The 21,109-nt window shown below is 42.6% G+C and overlaps 1 protein-coding gene across 2 annotated transcripts in view; it reads right to left on the bottom strand.

The window, feature by feature from the left end:
• The window catches only part of NT5DC3 (5'-nucleotidase domain containing 3), a 402,542-nt gene that overhangs the window by 305,557 nt on the left and 75,876 nt on the right, over positions 1 to 21,109 (bottom strand). For both annotated transcript variants that reach the window (XM_085653247.1, XM_085653246.1), the window contains exons 3-4: positions 17,247 to 17,321; positions 13,648 to 13,703 (exon numbers count right to left, since the gene is read on the bottom strand). In XM_085653247.1, the coding sequence (XP_085509373.1) occupies positions 13,648 to 13,703; positions 17,247 to 17,321 (131 nt within the window). The remainder of the gene's footprint in view (positions 1 to 13,647; positions 13,704 to 17,246; positions 17,322 to 21,109) is intronic.

Here is a 21,109-nt window from a genome sequence, read left to right on the forward strand (position 1 = left end):
TTAGAGCACATTAGTGATCAAATATATTATGAGAAATTTGAAAATTAGGCAGGTAAATATATACCTCTTGAGATTAATTATCCTTTATTCGACACAGAGATAGGCAGCACAGTTATTGTGGGAAAAGATGGAGATTCCAGAAGTGAAAAATTAAAATGTTGGTTTTCTGCTCCAACTTAAGATTTATGGTTGGTTCACGAGATAACGAAATGCACGTTTAAAAAGCAGAATTAGATTATCTATAAAGGCTGCAGTTGTATGGAATAAGCATTATCTTGTATTTCCATTTTAAAGATTGGCGAGAATGTAAATTACTCAGGAAGATGTGATCCAAGAGTCAGAAAAAAGTGCAATATTATTGGACAGAGTAATAAGTCTGGAATTTTTTTTAAACAAGTGTGGCCTTATAGAGAGAGGTTACATTGTTAGGTTGAATAATTGTACCTTAGGTGACAAAATGATACAAGATCAGGTAAGTATGATGTTGCTACAAAAAGGGCCATGGAAAAATGGGTTTGATTAGGAAAGTGCTAAAACATACCCCATGAAATAGTGAGGTCCAGTATTGGATTCAAGAGTTCCGAGCACCGAGTCGGGTGTTTGAAGCCAAAGCAAAAACTGCTTGTATTGCTTCAGCAGGGAGTAAAGAGTTTGCGGACAGGTCCTGGTTCGGTTGTGTCCATGGAAGCGCATATTCAAATGTCAGTGTTATGGAAATTGTTTAGAAATGACGCAGAGGTCGAACCAAATATATCTCCCATGTTGGATAGGACAATCTTAAAGAGATTGAAAGCACCAGTCTCATTTGAAAAAATATGCATCAGATCTATTCTAAGATATATTTTACTATTACCAGGAAAAAGTTGAATTCTCTTTAAGCCATTTTGAAATGAAAAAGACTACTAGCGCTAGTACTTCTGAGACGAAACATGTGGGAGGAGGGCTACTGCACCGTCCATTTTGAACGGAGTGATCAGATCAAACAATCCTCACTTAATTTATTCGAAACAAAGCATGGCATGGTTAGATTTCATATCGGTACTCTAATATAGGTTTAGAGAACATCGTACTCTTTCCCTACATTATCTCACCTTCATTTCATATGAACGAGCCTTATAAGGACATAACTCCAAATAAGGACAGAACGCCTTATGAGGACTGAGGCCTTTTAAGGACCAAACCTTTCACCTAGTTTCATGACGAGGGTGGGTTTTGCCCGATCAATATTGCTAAGAAGTCATCCTTAGCACATATGAATCATTTATGAGAACACTCTCCAGGGGGAAAACTTCACCTCTCCTATCCACGAACAAAGGTTTAATCTCCAACGTCATCCTCATACTGAAGAATAGTTAACACACACAGACTGTATAAATACAGCACCTCTTGCTTTCAGTAAGCAGGAGGGAACCGAGACTTCAAGGCCGTACTGAGTACCTAGACCATTAAGTTGGAACCTGTCTCTGGAACTACATATAATATTAGCAAATGGCTTGCTAATCAGCAGCGTGGGAAAAAACAAAAGAATAACCAAAATATTGTTTTCAAACCAAAAGAGAGGGAGTTTCATTGCAAAACCTCAAAATGATTTACGTTCATTTAGGTTGGGGCACTCTGGTGATAACTTTAATATAATATAAATGAGTGTGATGCATGTTGGTAAGAGTAATTTGGAACAATTATAGTGGGCCTTTTTCCTGTAATTTCTTGAAAATTATATACAAGAGAGCAAACAAAATTATTTTTATTCCCATAGCTGGGCAGCGGGTGTTTCATTGTAATACCTCGAGCTGATTTACGCCCATTTAGATTGAGGTACTGTGGTTATGACTTAAATATAAATAAGTGTGATGCAAGTCGATAGCTTACAAATCGATTAAATTAACAAAGGAGATAGTGGTGTACACGAGCACTGGTAACTTCTGCTCCTAATTAAGGGTACAGAAAGTAATAGATAAATGTAATTAATCAATGCAGATGAATTTCACTATATACATTGAAAAATCCAGAACCATTTGTTTTCGAAATCATGCATTCTATTAAACATAAGTTAGTCCTTTTGATGACGTTGTGAAAGTGAACACATGTGTAACAACATGGAAACAAATGTACCTGCACTTACAACTCACACCACAATAAAAAGATTATAACATAAAATAAGTTAGTGTTCTTGATTGATATAGTTCGATTCTTAAGGTCAGACTATATCATGAGTCATAAAATCCTAAGCATCATCTAGCATCTGTTGAGAAAGATGTGATTCAAAGTGGTGGGTTAAGTCTATGTGATCCAAATGAAAGTTTAATAAAAATCAATAGTGGATTTCCGCATTTCGTTTTTGCCCATTTTGTACTATATCTGTTTGTAATATCCACCTCTGGGTGTGTTGGTACAACTCACAAACATATTGAGATCATCAGTATTAGGCCCTTTAGTAGAGTTTCAGAAATGGGAGTTAAAACGGGTGGTTATTGTAGCGGCTCGGCAATGAGCAGCGTCTTCTAGAAGAGGCAGCATTCTAGCTGCTCCAATCTATGGCTAGCTAAATGAGCCCTGGAATCGACAGCAAGTAAGATTTTGCTTAAACTGGATATTGGAAAGTCATGATTTTTATTGATCTTTTAAAAATGTAGGGCCTGATTACAAGTCTGGAGGTCCAAGGACCACCTGACTCGTGGTGGTGGTGTGGTGGCCCAGCCACCCCTGCACCGGCAGTCCGACCACCCCATTCAGGGCCAGTCTGGGAACAGCAACCAGCCCTGGCGATTGTTTCCCGATCAGAGCTGGGAGCAGGGGTGGGGGAGTGGTTACCTTCCACATTCGCCTGGCAGGGCCATGTTTCTGAAATGAAACAGAGTGACCGTGTCTCTTCCGTTTTCATCGATCCATATACACCTGGTACACAGTTGTATGCAGGCGCGCAACACCCATTGGACTCAAAGGGCTTCAGGCCCCCCCCCCCCCCCCGTCGTGAGTGGCAGCCCGGGATGAGACATTCCCGGGCAAAAAAGCAGCCGCACCCAAGCACTTTACAGGTCTTTAAAAGATCATTTGCATGTTAATGCGGCCTCGCTGTTGTTTCACCCCTTCTAAGAGCCCCTGCAGCTCCACTCTGCCTATGGCTTAAAGTTCGGCCACCCCCCCCCCCCCCCCCGAAATTTTTGCTCAGCCCCCCCCCCCCCCGAAATTTGGCTCTAGTTGCGCCTCTGGTTGTATGGTGTTAAAACTACACACCCCGCACTCCCAAGGTCAGCCTATCTTGGAACACCTTGTTCTCTCTCTCTCGCTAGAGACTTTTTAAAGCGGTCAGGGTTGCGTCTGAGAGAGCTACAGTGACCTTGTTCATTGTAACAATGTACACCAACCACCAATCGAATTTTTCTCAAAGTAGCAACCACAGGAATGCAGGCCACTCCTTTCTCAGCGAAGATGTGATGCTGAGTGCCGAATGTGGAGGGCGACCGGTGCTGGTAAATAATCTCTTCAGCATGACGTGTTGTGCAGGAAAACACGCCGGTGCAAGTATCAAACATCAACAAAGGTTTTCTGAGGAGTTCGGCCTTGACCTCCGTTGTCTTAATGTTGAGCAAATGCTCAATGAATCTCTGTGCAGATGCCAGAGATCTGCCCACGCAGGCATCTACCCTACAGTAAAGAAGCGAAGGAGTGTTTCTAGCTCTGCTCCGCTTCTAAAATGCCTCCTTCGCATTTCTACAGAAGCAAGAATACTTTCGGTGACGCGCCGGCAATTTATACCACTCTAGAAAGATCAATGGGTTCGCAGAAAACGCAACTGGCTATTATACTTCGTAATCTGAACCAGGAAACTATTTTCCGTAAGAATAGCCCTATTTAGCTGTATTTTAGAGGATTAATGTACACGGGTGGATTGCCTTGCTGCAAATGTACTCTGAATCGCAAGCGCACGTGATTCTCCCATGACACGGAAGGGTGACTACTTAAGAAGATCCGGGTACTGGAAATACCGTATTTCTACTGTAAAGTAATGTATTTGGGAGAAAGGCCGCAAAAGAGAGAGCAAAAGATGGAGAGTGTGAGAGAGAAGAGGCAAACGGGAGGGTGAGAAAAACAAGTATCTGTATTAGTTTCGATGTGACCGGCCATTTACAAAGTTAATCTGTGAACGGATGATGTGTTTGCTGTCAAGGAGGAATTTTTACAATGTTCACAGCGCATTCGCACCGCTAACATGAAGACAGAGCCCTTTTCTTCATTTGGCCCACTCCACTGGAACAAACTTCCTCTGTTCATCCATGCGTGTTCAAGACCGAGTTAAAAAAAAAACCTAAAAAAAACCTTAAAACCTGGCTGTTCTAAGGCTGCCTCTACTCCAGTATCTGCCTTCCAAGCGCCGAGACATCCCTCCGGGGACGAGTTGTACCCTATATCAAGACTCAAATAACATAACATAAGGCTGGGATCCAACTCCCAACTGTTTTACTTTGAGTAACCAATGACAGGGCTGATCCTATATACCAAGTTTTATTTGTATAGCAAATATCTGCTACAGGCAGAAGGGCTTTATAGGTCTTTGGGTTGGTTTGTCAGTATCTTTATTGGTGGACTTAGTTAATGATAGGCCACTGCTTGATGAATGGACTGTTCCTTGCAAAAGCACTCCCACTTGCATTCAGATTAAAGAGGACACAGTTGCCTGTTGCCAGGTAAGTCAGCAATATGTATTTTGGGTGTTGGAGGGCAAGGAATGGACTTTTGTGCTATTGAGATTGTGGTAATGCGTACTATAGGTGCACACAGGATGTGCCAACATGTCAGTTTGTCAAGTAATCCATTACCATCCATTTCATACAAGTCCTTACTGTGTACCAGCTAGATCTTTTATTTTGCACTGCTTATTTGCTTCACTAAAAACTACAATAAACGCAATAACAATAGGTAGAGTCATTCGAATGGTGACATGAGCAGAATTAATGCAGTCTCTTGGATGCAAAATGCAGCTTAATGCGTGTGGAATATCAGTTGGTCCAGCAAGCAAATACAGCACAGAACACAGGTAGATTCAAATGATCCATCTTTCCATGAATACACAGAATTATAAATGCATAGCAATGAAATCCAGGAATATTTTTCACCAAGGGGTTCTGAATGACATCAAATATACCATGAAAGTGAGGCTTCCAAATCATCTGCCCCGGCTTTAAAATGTTACACTGGGGCAGAGGAGTAATGAGGCAGCCAAAAACAACATGGCCTCTACTCCCGGTCCCTAATGGAGGGAGGGGGGGGGAAAAATACCTGGCCTCTGGCTACCCACTTACACCACTCTCTGTACTCTTCCTTTCCTCTCCTCCAGAAGCTGTGCTTTCTGCTTTCCAGCACTTCTCAAACAAGTGAGGCCTGCCAGAGCAGCATGAAATTGTTTTATGACATAGCAACAGTAGGTAACTGCTTTTGCAAACAATTCTTGCTACATCATAGCAGTGAATTATTGGACTTAAAATCCAGTTATTCGTGCTAGTGGTTCTCTACAAGAGCCCTCCATAATAAGTCATTTTTCTTAACTATTCATTCATTCACCACTTTTAAGGTTCTCTCACCAGCTTTGAAGCCTGAATCCCCATTAGGTTCCCCGCCACTCGCCTTGTGGAAAGCAGCAGCAGAGGTCCTTGGTCTGCCACTGCTGAACATCTGTAATAACTCACTTTAAAGTAGGACTGTTCCTGTGGAGTGGGAAACAAAACTACTGTGGTGTGGAGCCTGATGTATTGTTATACTACTGCCCTATTTCTCTTCTGCAAATTGTCGGAAAACTTGTGGAAAAACATGTCAACCTTTTATTATCTTACTGGTCCCTTGAAAACAACCTACATGAAGACATCTCAGTCTGGGTCTCGCCCATTTCACAGCACAGACGGCTCTCAACAGTGGTAGCACACCCACGAATGCTGGTGGCCCAAGCGCAATGCGCAGTCTTGGTACTCTTAGATTTGTCTGCAGCATTCGCTATGGTGCCTCATGAAATTGTACTTATAAGGCTCATTAAGCAGAAGGAGACTGGCATAACTGGAAAGGAACCTGAAGGATGTAGGTCTTATCGACAGGGGAGATCACAAGCAGCCTTTCTACCACCCTACATGCCTGAATTTAAATATTGAGTCAAGGAGTGCCACAGGGATCAGTATGGTGTAAAAAAAGAATTCATATATACATCTGTCCACTGGTGAAATTAATAAAATCTTTTGGTCTCAGTGTTAAGAAATATGCAAATGACACCCAACTGATCATCACACTGGATCAAGAGGCTGAGAACGCCCTTGAACCATTTCAACAGTGTATGGCTGCCATATCAGAGTTCCTACATTTGAACTCACTCAGATGCAACTCAGACAAAACTGAAATGCTTTGGGAAGACATCCCTGTATCCCTGATCCAACGCCACCGGACATTGAGCCCAGCTCCTGGACCTCATCTCTATCACCTACAAAAAAGGTACAAAATCTATGGATACATCTGGAGCTAGCGCTCTCTTTAAAGGGTCTTATTAACCACCTTGAATACACAAGTTTCTACCTTTAAAAAAAGCGGAGGAAGAACCTGCCTCTCCAGTTCCTCAAGAGATGATCCAGCTGAAAGTCTGCAGTCACCTGGACTATTGTAACTCTTTTTTCTTAAACCTTGATGAGGTGCCTTTGAAGAAACTACAAAGAAACCCATCAAGATGATGGACGGAGTGCTGAAACTTTTCAACCGCTCTTTCTTTTGTTCGAACTGCCAGATCAGATCCTCCCTGAAGCATCCTGGGACCTGTTTCGGGGTATGACCCCTCATCAGCCAGGCTAGCTTGAATCTGGTGGTGGTGTCTGGGCATACCCTTCCCACTTTGGGCAACAAATGCAAAAAGAACAGATGATGGACGGAATGCTGAACAAAACAAACATTCACCACCAGAGACAGATCTGGGCTAAATCCATCCTTTTTATTCACGCCATGCCGTTCCAGTTTAGATCTAGTCAGACATGATTCCCTTGCTCGCTGTGCCACTGGATTCAAGCTAGCCAGCTGATGAGGGGTGATACTCCGAAACCGGTCCCGGGACACTTGTTTCCAGTCCCGGGAGGACCTGGCCTGGCAGTTTGGGCTGGGTTGTTCCCATGGAGAGCTGGGTCAAGACTCATTTGCATATGGCTGGGTCAAAACTAGAATGGCCTGACATGCAAAAAAACGATGGATTTATCCAAGATCTGTGACTGGGGGTGAATGTTTGGTTTGTTTTGATTCCGTCCATCATCTGTTCTTTTTGCATTCAAAACTACAAAGAATACAGAAGGTACCTACCAAGTTAGCACATGGTTGCCCACAGTCTTCTTCTTCAACCAGCACACTTTAAGCTCATTATGGGCTGCCAGTGAGAAAGGATCATGGTTAGTTCACTGTTACTAATCTATAAGGCAATCCAATTTAGTGGCCCTGAAACCTGGTGGAGAAGTTTCATCAATACATTCTGGCTCGCAAATTATTATCACCTGGAGCTAATCTGCTAGTGGTTTCTCGCTACAAACATGTTCGAGCTGGGGGTGCTGCATTAGAGCTTTGCAAAAAGCTCCCAGTGCCTTACGTCTTGCACCCACGCTTCTTAAATTAAAAAAGGCCTTAAAACCTGGCTTTTCAAAAAATTAGTTGGCTCTATAATATCGCTTAGGACTTCTTAATATTACCCCACTGTAGTCTAGATCTGCCAGTTTTCTCCCGTTCTGTTACTCTATCTGCTCTGCTAGAGAATATCAGTACCAGGACACCCTATAGGGTAGAAGACGTGCTTAATATAATTTTTAACATAACATAGCATGCAGATATCGAAAGCAAGCCATTGAGGGAATTTTGCAGCACTGCCCAAGCTGTGAACTCTATAACGTTAGATCTCAAACAGAAAGGTAAAAAATAATGACAGTACTTAAAATTTCCTTCATTCAAACATAACGTCCAAATCCCGAATTACGAATGAAGAGGTAATTGGGTGCAGTAAAATCACACCTGCATTTACCACTATCAGCCGCCACCCATCTGCAGGATCAGGGAGATAGCTTGATTATGAGTATTTTCCACGTCCTGCAGAATTGGAAATACCAGGTGCAATTTTCCATGCCTAATTTTATTGCATGAGGTTCTCACGCATACGATTTTACCTTACTGACCAGCTGACAGGAAATGACATATAAAAGCAGGAAATATGTCATTTCCTGGTTCCAAATCAACTTTTCAGTGCAGAAGAGAGCGTTTTGAGTGAGGAAATCACTCTAAGCTTTGTTCTCGACAACTATCTTTATAGATCATTCGCCATTTTGCAGCCATCTTTGGGCTTTACAACCCATTTTACCCCCTCATGCAATTAGCGAAATTATCTTGAAAGCGTGGCTCCTGAGCACTTTAGAAAATATACATTTAGTGAGTTGGAATTAACAGTACTTACATGGTTGTCAAAGATGAGGCGCACCTAATGTGACATTTGGTATCGAAAATCAGTGCCAAAACGAGATTGAGACTCTGGAAACCTATATCACAGAAGTCAATACTGTGTCTGCACATTCATACTCCCCGCCCAGATCCTGGACAGAAGAAAAATGTGGAATTAAATATTCCATGACCTCAACTGTAGTGTATGTGAACTACTATAACTGCACACATGAGTGTTGTAACTGGTGGCGGACCTGCACCACAGATCAAGTTAACTCCATGAAAGGAGAAGGTTATGACTATTATCAATGTGATTAGTATTAAGCAAGCAGAAAAAGGAGTTGAAGCGGGAGGTGTTGCGGAAGAAGCTGAGAATCATACACCACAACAACAGGCCTACAATGCATGTGCTAAATATAAACTGCATGAGGGATGCAAGTAAAATAGGTTATGCTGTACCCTTGGGTGAAGTACCTTTGAAGTTGTACGTCCTGAGAACGGGATTGACAACATATTAAAGTATTACCCTTATTGTTGCAACTTACACAGCAGATGAAGATTCAGTAGGGCCTCTATTGGGTCCACACCATAGACAGGTGTCCATCACTTCACAGACTGCGGTTACTATAAGGAGTGCCTCTAACATCATTCAATCTTCAATTACCACATTGAATTGATACCCAGTCAGCCTGCCTCCAGCATTGGTGCCATTGCCCAAAATCCTACTGCCACAGTTTATACTACTAGACCCATTTTGTCAGTACCTATTCCTCAAAGCGTCAGAAATGTGCCCATATCGGAAGGGGAAGAGGAGCAGGAAGGTGAGAATATGCCACTACAAAAGGTGCAGACATAGACCGGAGACCACCAGCAGAGGAAGAGATGCAGCCAGTGCCAACTGAACCCCCCGCCACCTAGTGACCACCATCCCCATCCCCACCACCGCCAGCTCTTTTGTTCAAAACTTTGACCCAGATTTCACGAAGAACTGCCGCCACAGAGGCTGCTTATGTTTAACTATAGCGAAATTCAAGAGACTCCACAGATGTGATTATCACAATTGGGAATTGGATGGAGAGTCTGTGTGACAAAATAAGTCAGACGGCAAGGCTCCAGCAACAGCAGTACAGAGCAGCAACACGCCATCACATACAATTGTGGCACGAGAAGGTCTGGGCACAGACGTTGTTTAGTCGATCTTGCTGAACAGAGGGCTAATTAACGTACCATTTGCTGGATGACGAAAGATGCAGTGGCAGCAGGCATCAACAGGGGGGAGGGCTCAAATAAAATGTGAAAATGTAATAAATGGGTGCGTGCACGCAAATATAGACTTAAAATATATATACTTTTTAAACTTACCTGACAACAGGACCTCTTGCTCCGGACCTCATCGTGCTGCAGCCCGGCCACCAGGAAACTCCCTTCACCAAACAGGGTGCGGCTCTCACCAGCATAAGAGCATCGCACTGATTGGAGGGAGCGGCCTGTCTCAGCGCTCCACAGCTCTATGGAGCACTGCAGTTGCTCTAACCCAGCTGTCTTAAGACAGCTGGGTTTGAGGTTTCAAAGTGCGCATGTCTGGCTGCCCGTGACAAGACGGCCGGCCAAAAAGACATGCTTGCCAGGAACAAAGATATGTGTTCCAAGTAGCAGTACACGCAGCCACTAACCAACCTCTGTACATTGTCAACAGCTTCACAACAGGTCTCCCCCCTCCCCCCCCCAATCAGGCTTCGCAGAAGGTCTACCAGAACAGCAAATGTCCAAGAACAATAAATAGACAGAAAAAAGTGCACCATACCATACGTGCCATTAATATCATTAATAGTGATGTGTAAATGACTTACAAATGTGAGTTAATGTTTTAGATGTGTGGGTGTTTGGTAATGCAAGGATAAGGTTTATTAAACGTTTCAATTGGTGCTGAAGATTATAGGTGGGAATAAGACCAATTAAACAAGCTGAATGGCCAGAAAGATTTCAATACAAATATTTTTGGTCTTGTTAATAGAATTTTTCTACAGGTAACTTTTATTTCATTTTACAAATATGTGTATGTCTTTATTTAGTTTTTTTCTTTAAACTGAAACAATAGGTCTCGTACATTCTTCATTGTATACTTGCTATCTATCATGCATAAAGTGTGGTGCCTTCTGGTCTGTGATTTTTCATTTGAACCTTAAATTTCCCTTTGGACAAGGAATTCCACCTGCTCTCAGCTGGAGTTAAATCTAGGCGCCAATTCTTCGTTTCTACAGAGTTACCACTCAACTCAAAATACAGGTTGTGGGTTTACAGCGCAGTAAGTCCAAATGTTTCCACGCGTGGCTACTTTGCATGTGATTGATCCTGTGGTGGAAATACTTGTATCACGCCGAGCCAGATAAACGCATGACACTATGGAGTCATTTTGCTCCGCCGGACTCGCAATCGGGACCGATGTGTTGAAAAGCTGAATCAGAAAAATACCCACACCTGTGCCTTGCATGGTCACTGTGATAAGTGCGTTTTAAAACAGTTTCCCAAGAGACTCTAAACCAGGCACCTCCAACGAGTAGCTCGTGAGCTACTGGTAGCTCTCCAGCTACCTTCAAGTGGCTCTCCTGTGTGCAAACAAATCTAAATTAAAGCTTTTGCTTGGTTAAATTAATACAGGTATACCAAAACTGAAAAGTGTGCATTTGGCACTGTATGTACTTTTAATACATATAAGCTAAAAAATGGTTGAATTTCCAAAATATATTTACATCTGATATTTGAGTGGTGAATCATACATCGTTTTGAGAGCCTTATTACTTATAGTATTACCTTGGTCCAGGGGAACTGCAGCTATGGCTGTTATGAATTACGCACATAGAGGCATTCCATATTGACAAAGCCTTTGTACATTACTGCTTGTAACTTTGCCTGCTGAACTGAGATGATCACTGCTGGTAATCTTTCATATGGTAAGCCACTAATGTCAGTTATCTGAAGTGGTCGCATTTACAACGCTAATATTAGTAGCTTGGGATGATTTACAGTGAATGCTCCAGTTATACCCCCAAACCTAATGGCCCTCCCCAACGAGGTGCTAATTCGTTACTAGAATTCAGAAGTATAAGGCATATGGCAATAGCGTGTTTTATGTAATCCTAACACAAGCAATGTCTACTGATTAAGCACTGTTCAAAATGGCCTTGCAATAGCTTCACATTTTGAGGTCGAGCCTGAGTCAGTGCGCATGCGCTGCTAAGCGAGACTGCTGTAGTGGAGTATGGAAGAAAAGCCCCGCCCACTCTCCACCCATGTTTGTCATTGGCTTGTGTCAGTGTCCTTCCTAACTGCTGGCGCCTGTTTCATAAAGAGGCTTGTTAGTCCCTCCTTACTAACGCCTAGTCTTCATCTGTAATCTCCATGGCGACTGGCACTTTTACTACACGGTGTGTGTTCTCAAGTGTGTAAGCACTATTTCCTTTATTGAGTTTCTCTTGCTGAAGGCACGACGTGCTTTACTTACATTCAGCGCGCCGTGCCTGCTTTCTCATTTGAAGCAGCTGGGACAATGGCGGACGATTCTTTGAAATGCATTGCAAATATGTTTGGGCACGGCTTCGCTCTTGGCATGCTGAACAGGGCTGTTCAGAGGGGGTTTCCCCTGCTCTCAGTGGTGACAAAAGGAGCCAATTGGGATTTTTCCTCACGCCGAGTCTCTGCATACTTCAACCATTGCACACTGGACAAGTAACACACCAACCGTTCAACATGCGCTTATAAACTTGGGTTCCTGCCTCTGGCCTCTGCAATCATAGTGCATGTTGGGAGCCTCATTTTCACAGTTTTTGCTGAATTAAACATGTTTGATTGCTAGGCACATAATGTTCGAAATTGTGTACAAGATGTGAGAGGTGCATCTGTGGGTTGCAGCATCCACATTATTAAGCTCTTCTATTTTGATTTTTTTCATTTAGCTCTTTTATATGTAGAAAGCACCAAATATTGCCAGTGATGGCTTGAAGGTGTATGGAATCATGTCAGGACTGCTTGTATATGAACCGCAAATGAGCAGATTCTTTGCCCTCTGCCGGTTCCTTAGGGGGGCCACAGCTACCATGTATGGAACTGAGGGCCAGCATAGCTTCACAGCAAGCACCATAAAAACCCCGCCCTGGAAAAGCTTTCATTTGCCCTGCCTTCGTCTCCTCGCCAGATGCTGGAACACGATCTCGCCACCCACCGTTCGCTTTTAAATTCTAGTCTGCATCGATCTATCGGCTCCTTCCTGCTCTCGAAATTCAGAAATTACATTTTAATCCCAGGCCAGGGGACCAGAACTGCAGGTCTGTTTTTTCATCTGGTGTGTTCCTCGTTGATTGACAGAAACACTGGCATGTGCATTTGTGCAGCTTCCAGGCCTGGACTTCCGCAGCCTTGCACATCAGGCACAGAATGAAGCCAAGTGCAGATCTCTTTGCCTGGTCTGGGTGTCTCCACATTTATATACCGTTACAGATATTCTAGCGTACCAATACAGGAACGCGTTAATTTCTTCACAGTTTGTTTTTGGAAATTGTTAAAAAAGAAATTTAGGATTGCTTTGTAGACATTGTACTCCTCCAAACTATTTGCTTCCTGTACTACCAGTTTATTTTTTATTTATTTGAACACACCTGACTTGCTTATTATGTAAGATTTTATGTATGAAAGCCCTTCAGATAAGTAAGTCCAAACTAACATTTGTACAAAAATAACATTTAAATAAGTACTTCTATAGGCAGTGCTATAATGTGCCTAATAGTGTCGAAGCTTCCATGTTAAAGAACAGCAGATGTTGTAGCACCAAAGATAATGTGTTGCAATTTCTGAATACTTATAAGGTTCAAAAGGCGAGACTAATTGCATTGCAAATGCTAGTTTATGGTATTGGTGTTACCATTTTTACAGTTTTTTATGTCAATTGTATTTATGTGAACTTCTATGGCAGTAACATTCGCTGTTATTACAGAAAAGGTTGGAGACTCTTGCTCTAAACAAAACTCAGGACACTCAATCGTGTCTCTGATATACACACTTGAACCCATGGACACTGGTACTACTCTTCATGCATTTCTGAGCGGTGACTTGTCAGTGTTAAGGTGCACTTCATCCACCATGGTCTGCAAGTGGTTATTGAATGGCAACCTAAAAGATTGGATTCTCTACAGAAGGAATTAGACAACATTCTTTGCCTACTTGTAAACGGTTCCAAGCTGAATATAATGAAACGCGTCAATCTTCATTAGTAGCGCCTAAGGAAAAATAAATGCAAAACAGGTTTTAGTTCATTTGCAAAATAATTTCTGCATTCATTAATCTGCCTACATGCAGCTGAAATACTTATATATGTGTTGTGCCCGACAGACAATGCTTCATTATATGATTCCCACGTGAGAGTTAATGCCATTAGATGGGTTAGGCTTGTGAGCATTTGTTTCCTTAGTTAACTTCTGGAAATAGAAGGGTGATCGACCACTCAGGGCAGAATTGATGCCTGTGCCCTGGTCTGCTGCCCAACGCCGAGATTGTCCAGTGCCACACACCACTCCTTTAATATTTCGACACAGCCCACCAGCCCATAAAACATGAGAAACGGAATGGGATGTCATCATGGCACAGGACTGCATCCCTCAGACCCAGGCACCTACCCTTACATCACTTTTAGGGAAGATTCCCCTTCTACCTTCCTGCTATTGAGGGCAGAGAGCCAATAGACACTAGGAATCGGTGTAATAAAAAATAATGGTGTGGTTGCCTGCCTTTCTTGACCTTTGGTCCTAGCCCCAGGCACCAACTAGTCATTCTGCACCCACAGGAGGCATCAAGAAATAGAAACCTGGATTTGAACATGCTTGTCATGAATTTTGTATCTATTATGGGTGGTTTATAGGAGGATTATGTATTATTTGGTTTCTGAGATAGACAGCCTTAGCGGTTTACGCAGATATACTATTTCCAGTGCATAACAAACAGACTGGGCTTTGGGGCAGCACCTTGCTCATGGCTGGATGATGTTTGTCCCACCCAAAAGCACTTCAGTGTCACAGAGTTCTATTTGTATATCTCAGAGAATTATTTGTTATTTCTTGTTCAGCACTCCATGGGAGTGCATGTCGCCTTGCTCACTCTCCCTTTTCCAAGATTGCTAGCCTGTCATGTCATGAGACCTATTGTCTTTGCCAGTGTTTGGATACTACTCTCAATGCAAAAAAATAATTAAACTAATATTATGTACTACTCCTAGCAGGTTATTTACATCTGTGATATGCAAGCACTGTTAATAGATGGAATCATTCAAAACAAACATTAGTGTACCACTGTAGGAAATCAGCCTTTTCTGCACGGTCACCCTGGATTTTTTTGCCTTTTGCTTGACCTAATATTTTTGCTGGCTTTAGAACTTTGTGCACTTCACCCCTGCTACCCAGTAGTAAAGTGCCTAAGCTCCATTTTTTTTTTTTTAACAGGGTTGAATTGGCATACTACAAGTCCCTTTATGGTACAAAGTGTACCCAGGGCCTGGAAGTTAAATGGCACTAGTAGAATGCAGCACATATTGTGCCATCAACTACAGTAGCAGTGCAAACATGGCTTCAGGACTACCACTGTATCTTGAGCGTAGCCGTGTAAAAAATGCATTTTTAACTGTAAAAAGAAACCCTTTTAACAGATTAAAATCTACTGAATACATATTAATAGGTCACCGATATATAGGCTTTACAGCCCACAAGGCAGTGTGCATAGAATTTAAAAGTAGGACATGCAGAAATGCAATGTTAAAATGTCCTTACAGTGACTAGCACTGAAAAGCAATTTCCAGTGTGGCAGGCACAGCTGTCCTACGGAGAAAACCAGAGAACAGATTAAAATAGTAATATTGCATTTGGGGCATGGGACCAAATAGAAAATACTCTAACAACTATTTAAATAGCTATTAAAAATCCAATTCAATGGTGAAGTTGGATCTTTAATAAATATTAAGGAAAAGGAATTTTTAGGCGGTTACTTTTTCCCAGTTCCTAGCGGCTAATTGCATTGGCTCTCTTGCAATCAGTAATTAGCCATGAATAGGTGTAAATATATGTGAAAAGTCTCTCAGGAACAAACAATAGGCTATCTTGAATAGGCAGAGATGATTCTTTTGAACCCCACAGAAATTGCAGGGTAGGGGCTTTGGGTATCCTTTTTGACACTAAAGTGTCAAATCCTGCTTAACAGGTCGGCTGGGTTCACATATACGATTTTGGGCACTCTTGAAAGTAGAGAGGACAGGTTGCCAAACCAATTTTAATGGATCCACTGTCTGGTTACTGAAGGACTTAGCTTTTGTCATACCAAGCTTATGTCTCTTGGTTTACATACAACCCTTGGGGCACCCTGGAAAAGAGAGAAGATTTCAAGACAATTCTTGTGGATCCACTGCATGGTTGTGGACAGTCTCTGTTTTTGTCCTACCAGACTTCGGTCTCTGGGTTTATTGTGGCTACAGTAGTTGCCTCAAACTCAATTTTAGTGTTAGAAGAGGGAGGACACTAGAAATACAATAGTACACTCCACAAACACAGCCCACAGAGCCCAATTTTAGGGTGGCCAGAGAATGTTGCCATCTTGAAAATGCCCAAAGTCAGCAGGGTTGGCCCCAGGAACTTTTACCCCAGTGGTTACTGCATTCCCAGGAGTCATTCCCACCCACTAGTTAGTGGCAGCTCCAGGCACCCACTAGCGAACACTCCTGTTCCTGGAGAAGATCAAAAAAGAGTACTGGATCTACTGTCTGGGACCCGAGAGAAACCCTGAAGGTCTGAACCTGCTTTCTCTTGTACCCAGATCAAAGAAGTGGATGCAACAGTCAGTTGGCTGCCCTCCTATTCAAGGTACAGGGATACAACCAGCTATAAGAGACCTTTTTCAGTAAGTACCCAGCTGACCAGTGGCATGCTCTTAGCCTCTGCCTCATGTAGTAGGAATCGTTAAGTACCTCCCCTGATGTTGTGGGGGCTTTAGAAGTGTACTCCCGTGGTGGATTGAAACTTAAAGGACTGCTACCCCTATATACTGAAGCTTTTTCAAGTAGACACAAAATAGGTAAAACCCTTTGATGCATCTGGCCCTAAGTTAGAAGGCAATATCATGGCTCAGGACTAACCAAGTTGGTGTATTTGACCCATGCACTGCAGTAAGCCTCAAATTGTGCCAAGGTCCCGGGTCTACCACAACCATTGACTATCACTGGCACTTTGTGCTTTTTGGCGCTATTTCTACTTAAACATTTGAAAAGCCATATCTCTGGTTACTGTTATTGGATTTTTGTAATTGTGCTGTAATTTTGTTAGTTACATTTTACCCTATTCTCTAATTTGGTTTGGAATTGTTTTACATTTTGATTTTATTACTTTTTTTGTACTGCATAAATCTTTACACATTGTCCGAAGATAAGCCTGCCTGTTCTGGGCCATAGCTACCAAGGGGTTGAGCTCATGTTAATTTAGTGACTTTGAGGGTTCACATTGACAAAGATTGGATTACACCTTGAGGTGGGTAGTCACCGATCCAAAATAATCAAATGTTTTACAACCACTACTCATACTATCACAAAACAAGAAGGAAATTAGTTCCTGCTTGTGCCAGATGAATGGATACAAACAGAATGTCTACAAAGCACTCAAACGATACTTTAGCACAGATTTATCATAACTTATATTGTTAAATTTATGTATTAAAGGGCATATTTTTAAACATGCACCATTTAAATGTTAGTAGTACAGCGACATAATATAAAGCACACTGAGACCTACCCTGTGAACATCATAATGAAGTCCGCGTATGGCAAAATGTGGATTATATTCATACTTCCTTAGTTCTTCTGGATACTAGAGCAGGAAAAAAAAAATTAGTTACAAATGTAGTACAGCTTCTCCAAGTAAACTACATACATAAAGTCTTCTCTAGATTAGTCAAGGTAGGATCAGAGACAGTTTTAAGTACCACAAGAATACTCCGTCCAAAGGACAAGGCTCACCAGTCAGTCCATATCGTAGTCCCTCCAACATATGGAGACTGAATGCACGGTGCTCTAGAGTCAAAGAGACCCAGCCCAAGTCACTCAAATGAGTAACGTTAGAATTTGTTTAGGTCTCAGATTCTTCAGATCTCAAATTGTGATGGATTACCAATCAGATATAAATTAGATTAAATTAAGGGGGGGAACACTTATAAAGTCAACCAGCTTTAGAGAGAGCGTGACCAAATTCGGCAGCTGCTCGAATCAGGAGCTACAGGGGGGACAGTTTGCAGAAATCCCAAGAAGCGTCCAGTTGTTAGAAAGTTTCTTTTTCTGTTATAATGGGAATGCCTCTATAGTCTATGAACAGGGGCAACATAAGATATGATCTGAAACATACGAATAGCTCTGTTCACTAAAGAAAAACATTCTGTAACAAGAAGTCTGTGGGAGTCTCACCTCTTCATGTCATCTATATATTAGCAAGTGTAACAATGATAATATAATAATATTAATTAACAATACAGTGCAAACCCCAAAAAGAATGATAGAGTGGTACATAAGTAAATACTGGGAGTAATCAAACAAAGAACCCTCGTCAAATCACAAACAGCAGGTCTACCTACTTGTTGACACCAGCAGGCTGGTTTCCTCTGGCCATTTGAGGTCTGCCTTCGCTCTCACTCGATTATTCGAATGTCTCTGGCCAAATGCTTTTAGTAGCACATTTCATGGCACTTTTAATGCAAATGTTTCTATCAGCGTGGCCCTCAGTCACTTCCCAGTAAAGCCGTTAGTGATTGCTAACGGCCAATGTCGGGTTCTCGTAAATTCCTCGTGTTTCCACTGCTTCTGGGGTACCAAGTAATAATTTAAAATGTGTAGTAATTCTGAAATTCAGCAGAATGGAAAAAACGTACTGCATATTTAGTTGTTTCGGAGCATTACCCTAAATGAGGAATTACCTAAAATGCACAAAAGACGTATAACGTAAAAATGGAGTGTTTAAAGTTTTTCAAATAATGAAACCGACCAAAATGAACAATGAAAAGGTCACTACCCTAAAACAAACAAAGTAAACATCCCAACATCTGAGTAAACAAGAAGCTCACAACGAAAACATACAAGAAAACTTGACTCCGAGGTAAAATATTTGGGGGTGGTGATCTCCAGGGGCAGGGAGGAAAGGCTGCGAGCAAATTATGGCACTGCCATTACTTCAATTACGACCTCGATATCTTTCTGGATTTCACTTCCCTTATCATTAGCGGATCGGATTTTCCTCATTAAATTGGTAATATTGCATAAACTGCTATATCTTTTCCTCAACATACCCTACCGCCCGGACACTCTTTTTTCCATACGCTCCAAACTCAGCTAATTAGACTGGCATGGGGAGGCATGGACCACACTCACTCTGCCTTTTTCGCAAGAGGAATTCGAGGCTCCGGATATGGAGTTATATTATTTATGTGCCCAGACCCACTAAGCGACCTATTGGCTTAAACCACCGCCTTACATGCCCCACCTGGCCATTGAGCAAGGATACATGATCCCCCTACCAACGTCCTCTTTTTTGGTTGCTAGGGTTCCTGGTGAGGACTCTATTTACTCCACTGTAGCCTGTACCAACCTTGCATGGTGACCGTTATCTAGAAAGATGAGTACAGCCCTATTATACTCCCCATTATTGCCTCTCCCTTACCATCATTTGATCCCAGTCACTCAAGAGACCTCCTGTCGCAGCATGCTGCGGAAGAGGGGGATTGCCATCTGGGGTGATCTTTATCAGGAGGGATTATTTAAAGATCGGGACACACTGATGAATGAAGGAGCTGCCACACCACTGGAAATCTTTTTATACATTAGAATCAGACATGATGTCAGAACCGCTCCGCCTACCTTTCCCCACAAGCCCCCCACACTAGATACACTGCACAGATTACTGCAAGTGCCAGGACCGGCACACGCATTTCCAGGCTCTACCGTACCGCCCTCACAGAACGACCTGACCCACAGACTGGCTCATTCAAAAGGCTGGGGCTTAGAGCTTGACATACCACTCACTGATGGGCAATGGCTCTATTGCAGCAAAGAGACGGGCATGATGACCGCAAGTAGCCGGCTGAGCATTCTACATTTCAAATTCCTACATCGTGTGTATTACACACCGGCAAGACTTTATAGAAATTACAACCAGATGACTGTTGTGATAGAGGCGGGCAAGAGGGAGCTGGCTTTCTAAGCCTCGCGTGGCAGTGTGGAGCGATACACCGGTATTGGATGGAGGTGGCGGCAGCATTGTCCTGAATGGCGAGAGTCCCCATTTCCCTTACTCCGGTCATGGCACTCTTAGGCTACACAGAAGAACAGCTGGCCAACCACAGGAAATTTAGCTCACTGGGACTGCTCCTGGCAAAACGCAGGGTAGCATTACAAAGGAGCAGAGGACGAGCCACAAAATTCAAAGACCGCGTGAACGATCTAACATATTGCAGGGAATAACTGACTACCAAAGCAGAGCTCCTGCCATTGAATTCCCGACCACAGGAAATCTGGGACGCCCTGCTGACGTATTTGAGAAGGGGTGCAGATTGATGCATCACATAACTGATAATGGAGGGTTGAGGTGTTAGAGTGCACGATGGGGAGGATAGAACGCCATGTGAGGGCAGTCCAACATTACAGAGAAGTCAAAATCCACTCTTCTTCCCCAATGCACAATGAGTAAAAAAGTAGGACATTCAATTACTGTCACAGAACTGCAATTGGAGCGCACCTCAAAGTATGGCTGTTTTTCAAGGAAATGTGGGGAAGGGGCAAGTGGTTGGATCTAGGCAGCACGCGACCCAGTGTTGCATGACTGTTGTCACAATGCATAAGCAGGTTCGAGTCGGCAGCAAATATATGCTGGTGTGTTAGCAATCTGAAAGGGCAGAAATGTGTGTAAAGTAATGCTGTATAAAAGGCATAAATGACATCGGTGAAAAGAGGAATAATAAGAGAAATCAATTGCAAAAATAGTTAATCCATGTTATGCACTTACAACTATTACAATACAAATATACTTTCCAATGGGCAGGTTTTGAATTTGCTTTTACCCTACGCAGCAGCGTAGATGCACATGAACTCACCCTATTTTCTCAAATTCACGGACGCAAAAGTGCGATGTGCCTTGGGGGGGGAAAAGGAGGGCTCAGGATCAGTTAAGGGGGATCAAAAAGAGTTTTTCTATTTCCTCAAATAAATCTGCTTGCATTTCTTGGTTGTCTGTATCGATTGTTTCCTTCCACCGATTACATTTGCTGCTTTCAGTGGATGGCAGGTATTTATTTACTGTGCGGCGATGCAGTCTAAAGGGCACGGCTATATATAAAATGTGTGTAACCAGATCCGCAGCAAAATCCACATGCTCCAAGTGCGTAGTATAATTCATGCAGGCGGAGCTTTCACAACTTGTTTACTTACAATGGATACTCGGCGAGAAAAAAAATGCCAATTAGCCAAAATGTAAAACGGTGCTGAATTAAACCCCAGCATTTGGTGTGAAAAATCTGTGACTCTATAAACTGGGGTGTGGTCCTCCAACTTCTTCCGGAAACTCAAATGCATTAGGTAGAAAGGCCGAATAGGTTCTTTTTTTTCCCCCAAGATGCA

This window comes from Triturus cristatus, chromosome 4_1, assembly GCF_964204655.1.
Source record: "Triturus cristatus chromosome 4_1, aTriCri1.1, whole genome shotgun sequence".
In the NCBI taxonomy this organism is placed as follows: Eukaryota; Metazoa; Chordata; class Amphibia; order Caudata; family Salamandridae; genus Triturus; species Triturus cristatus.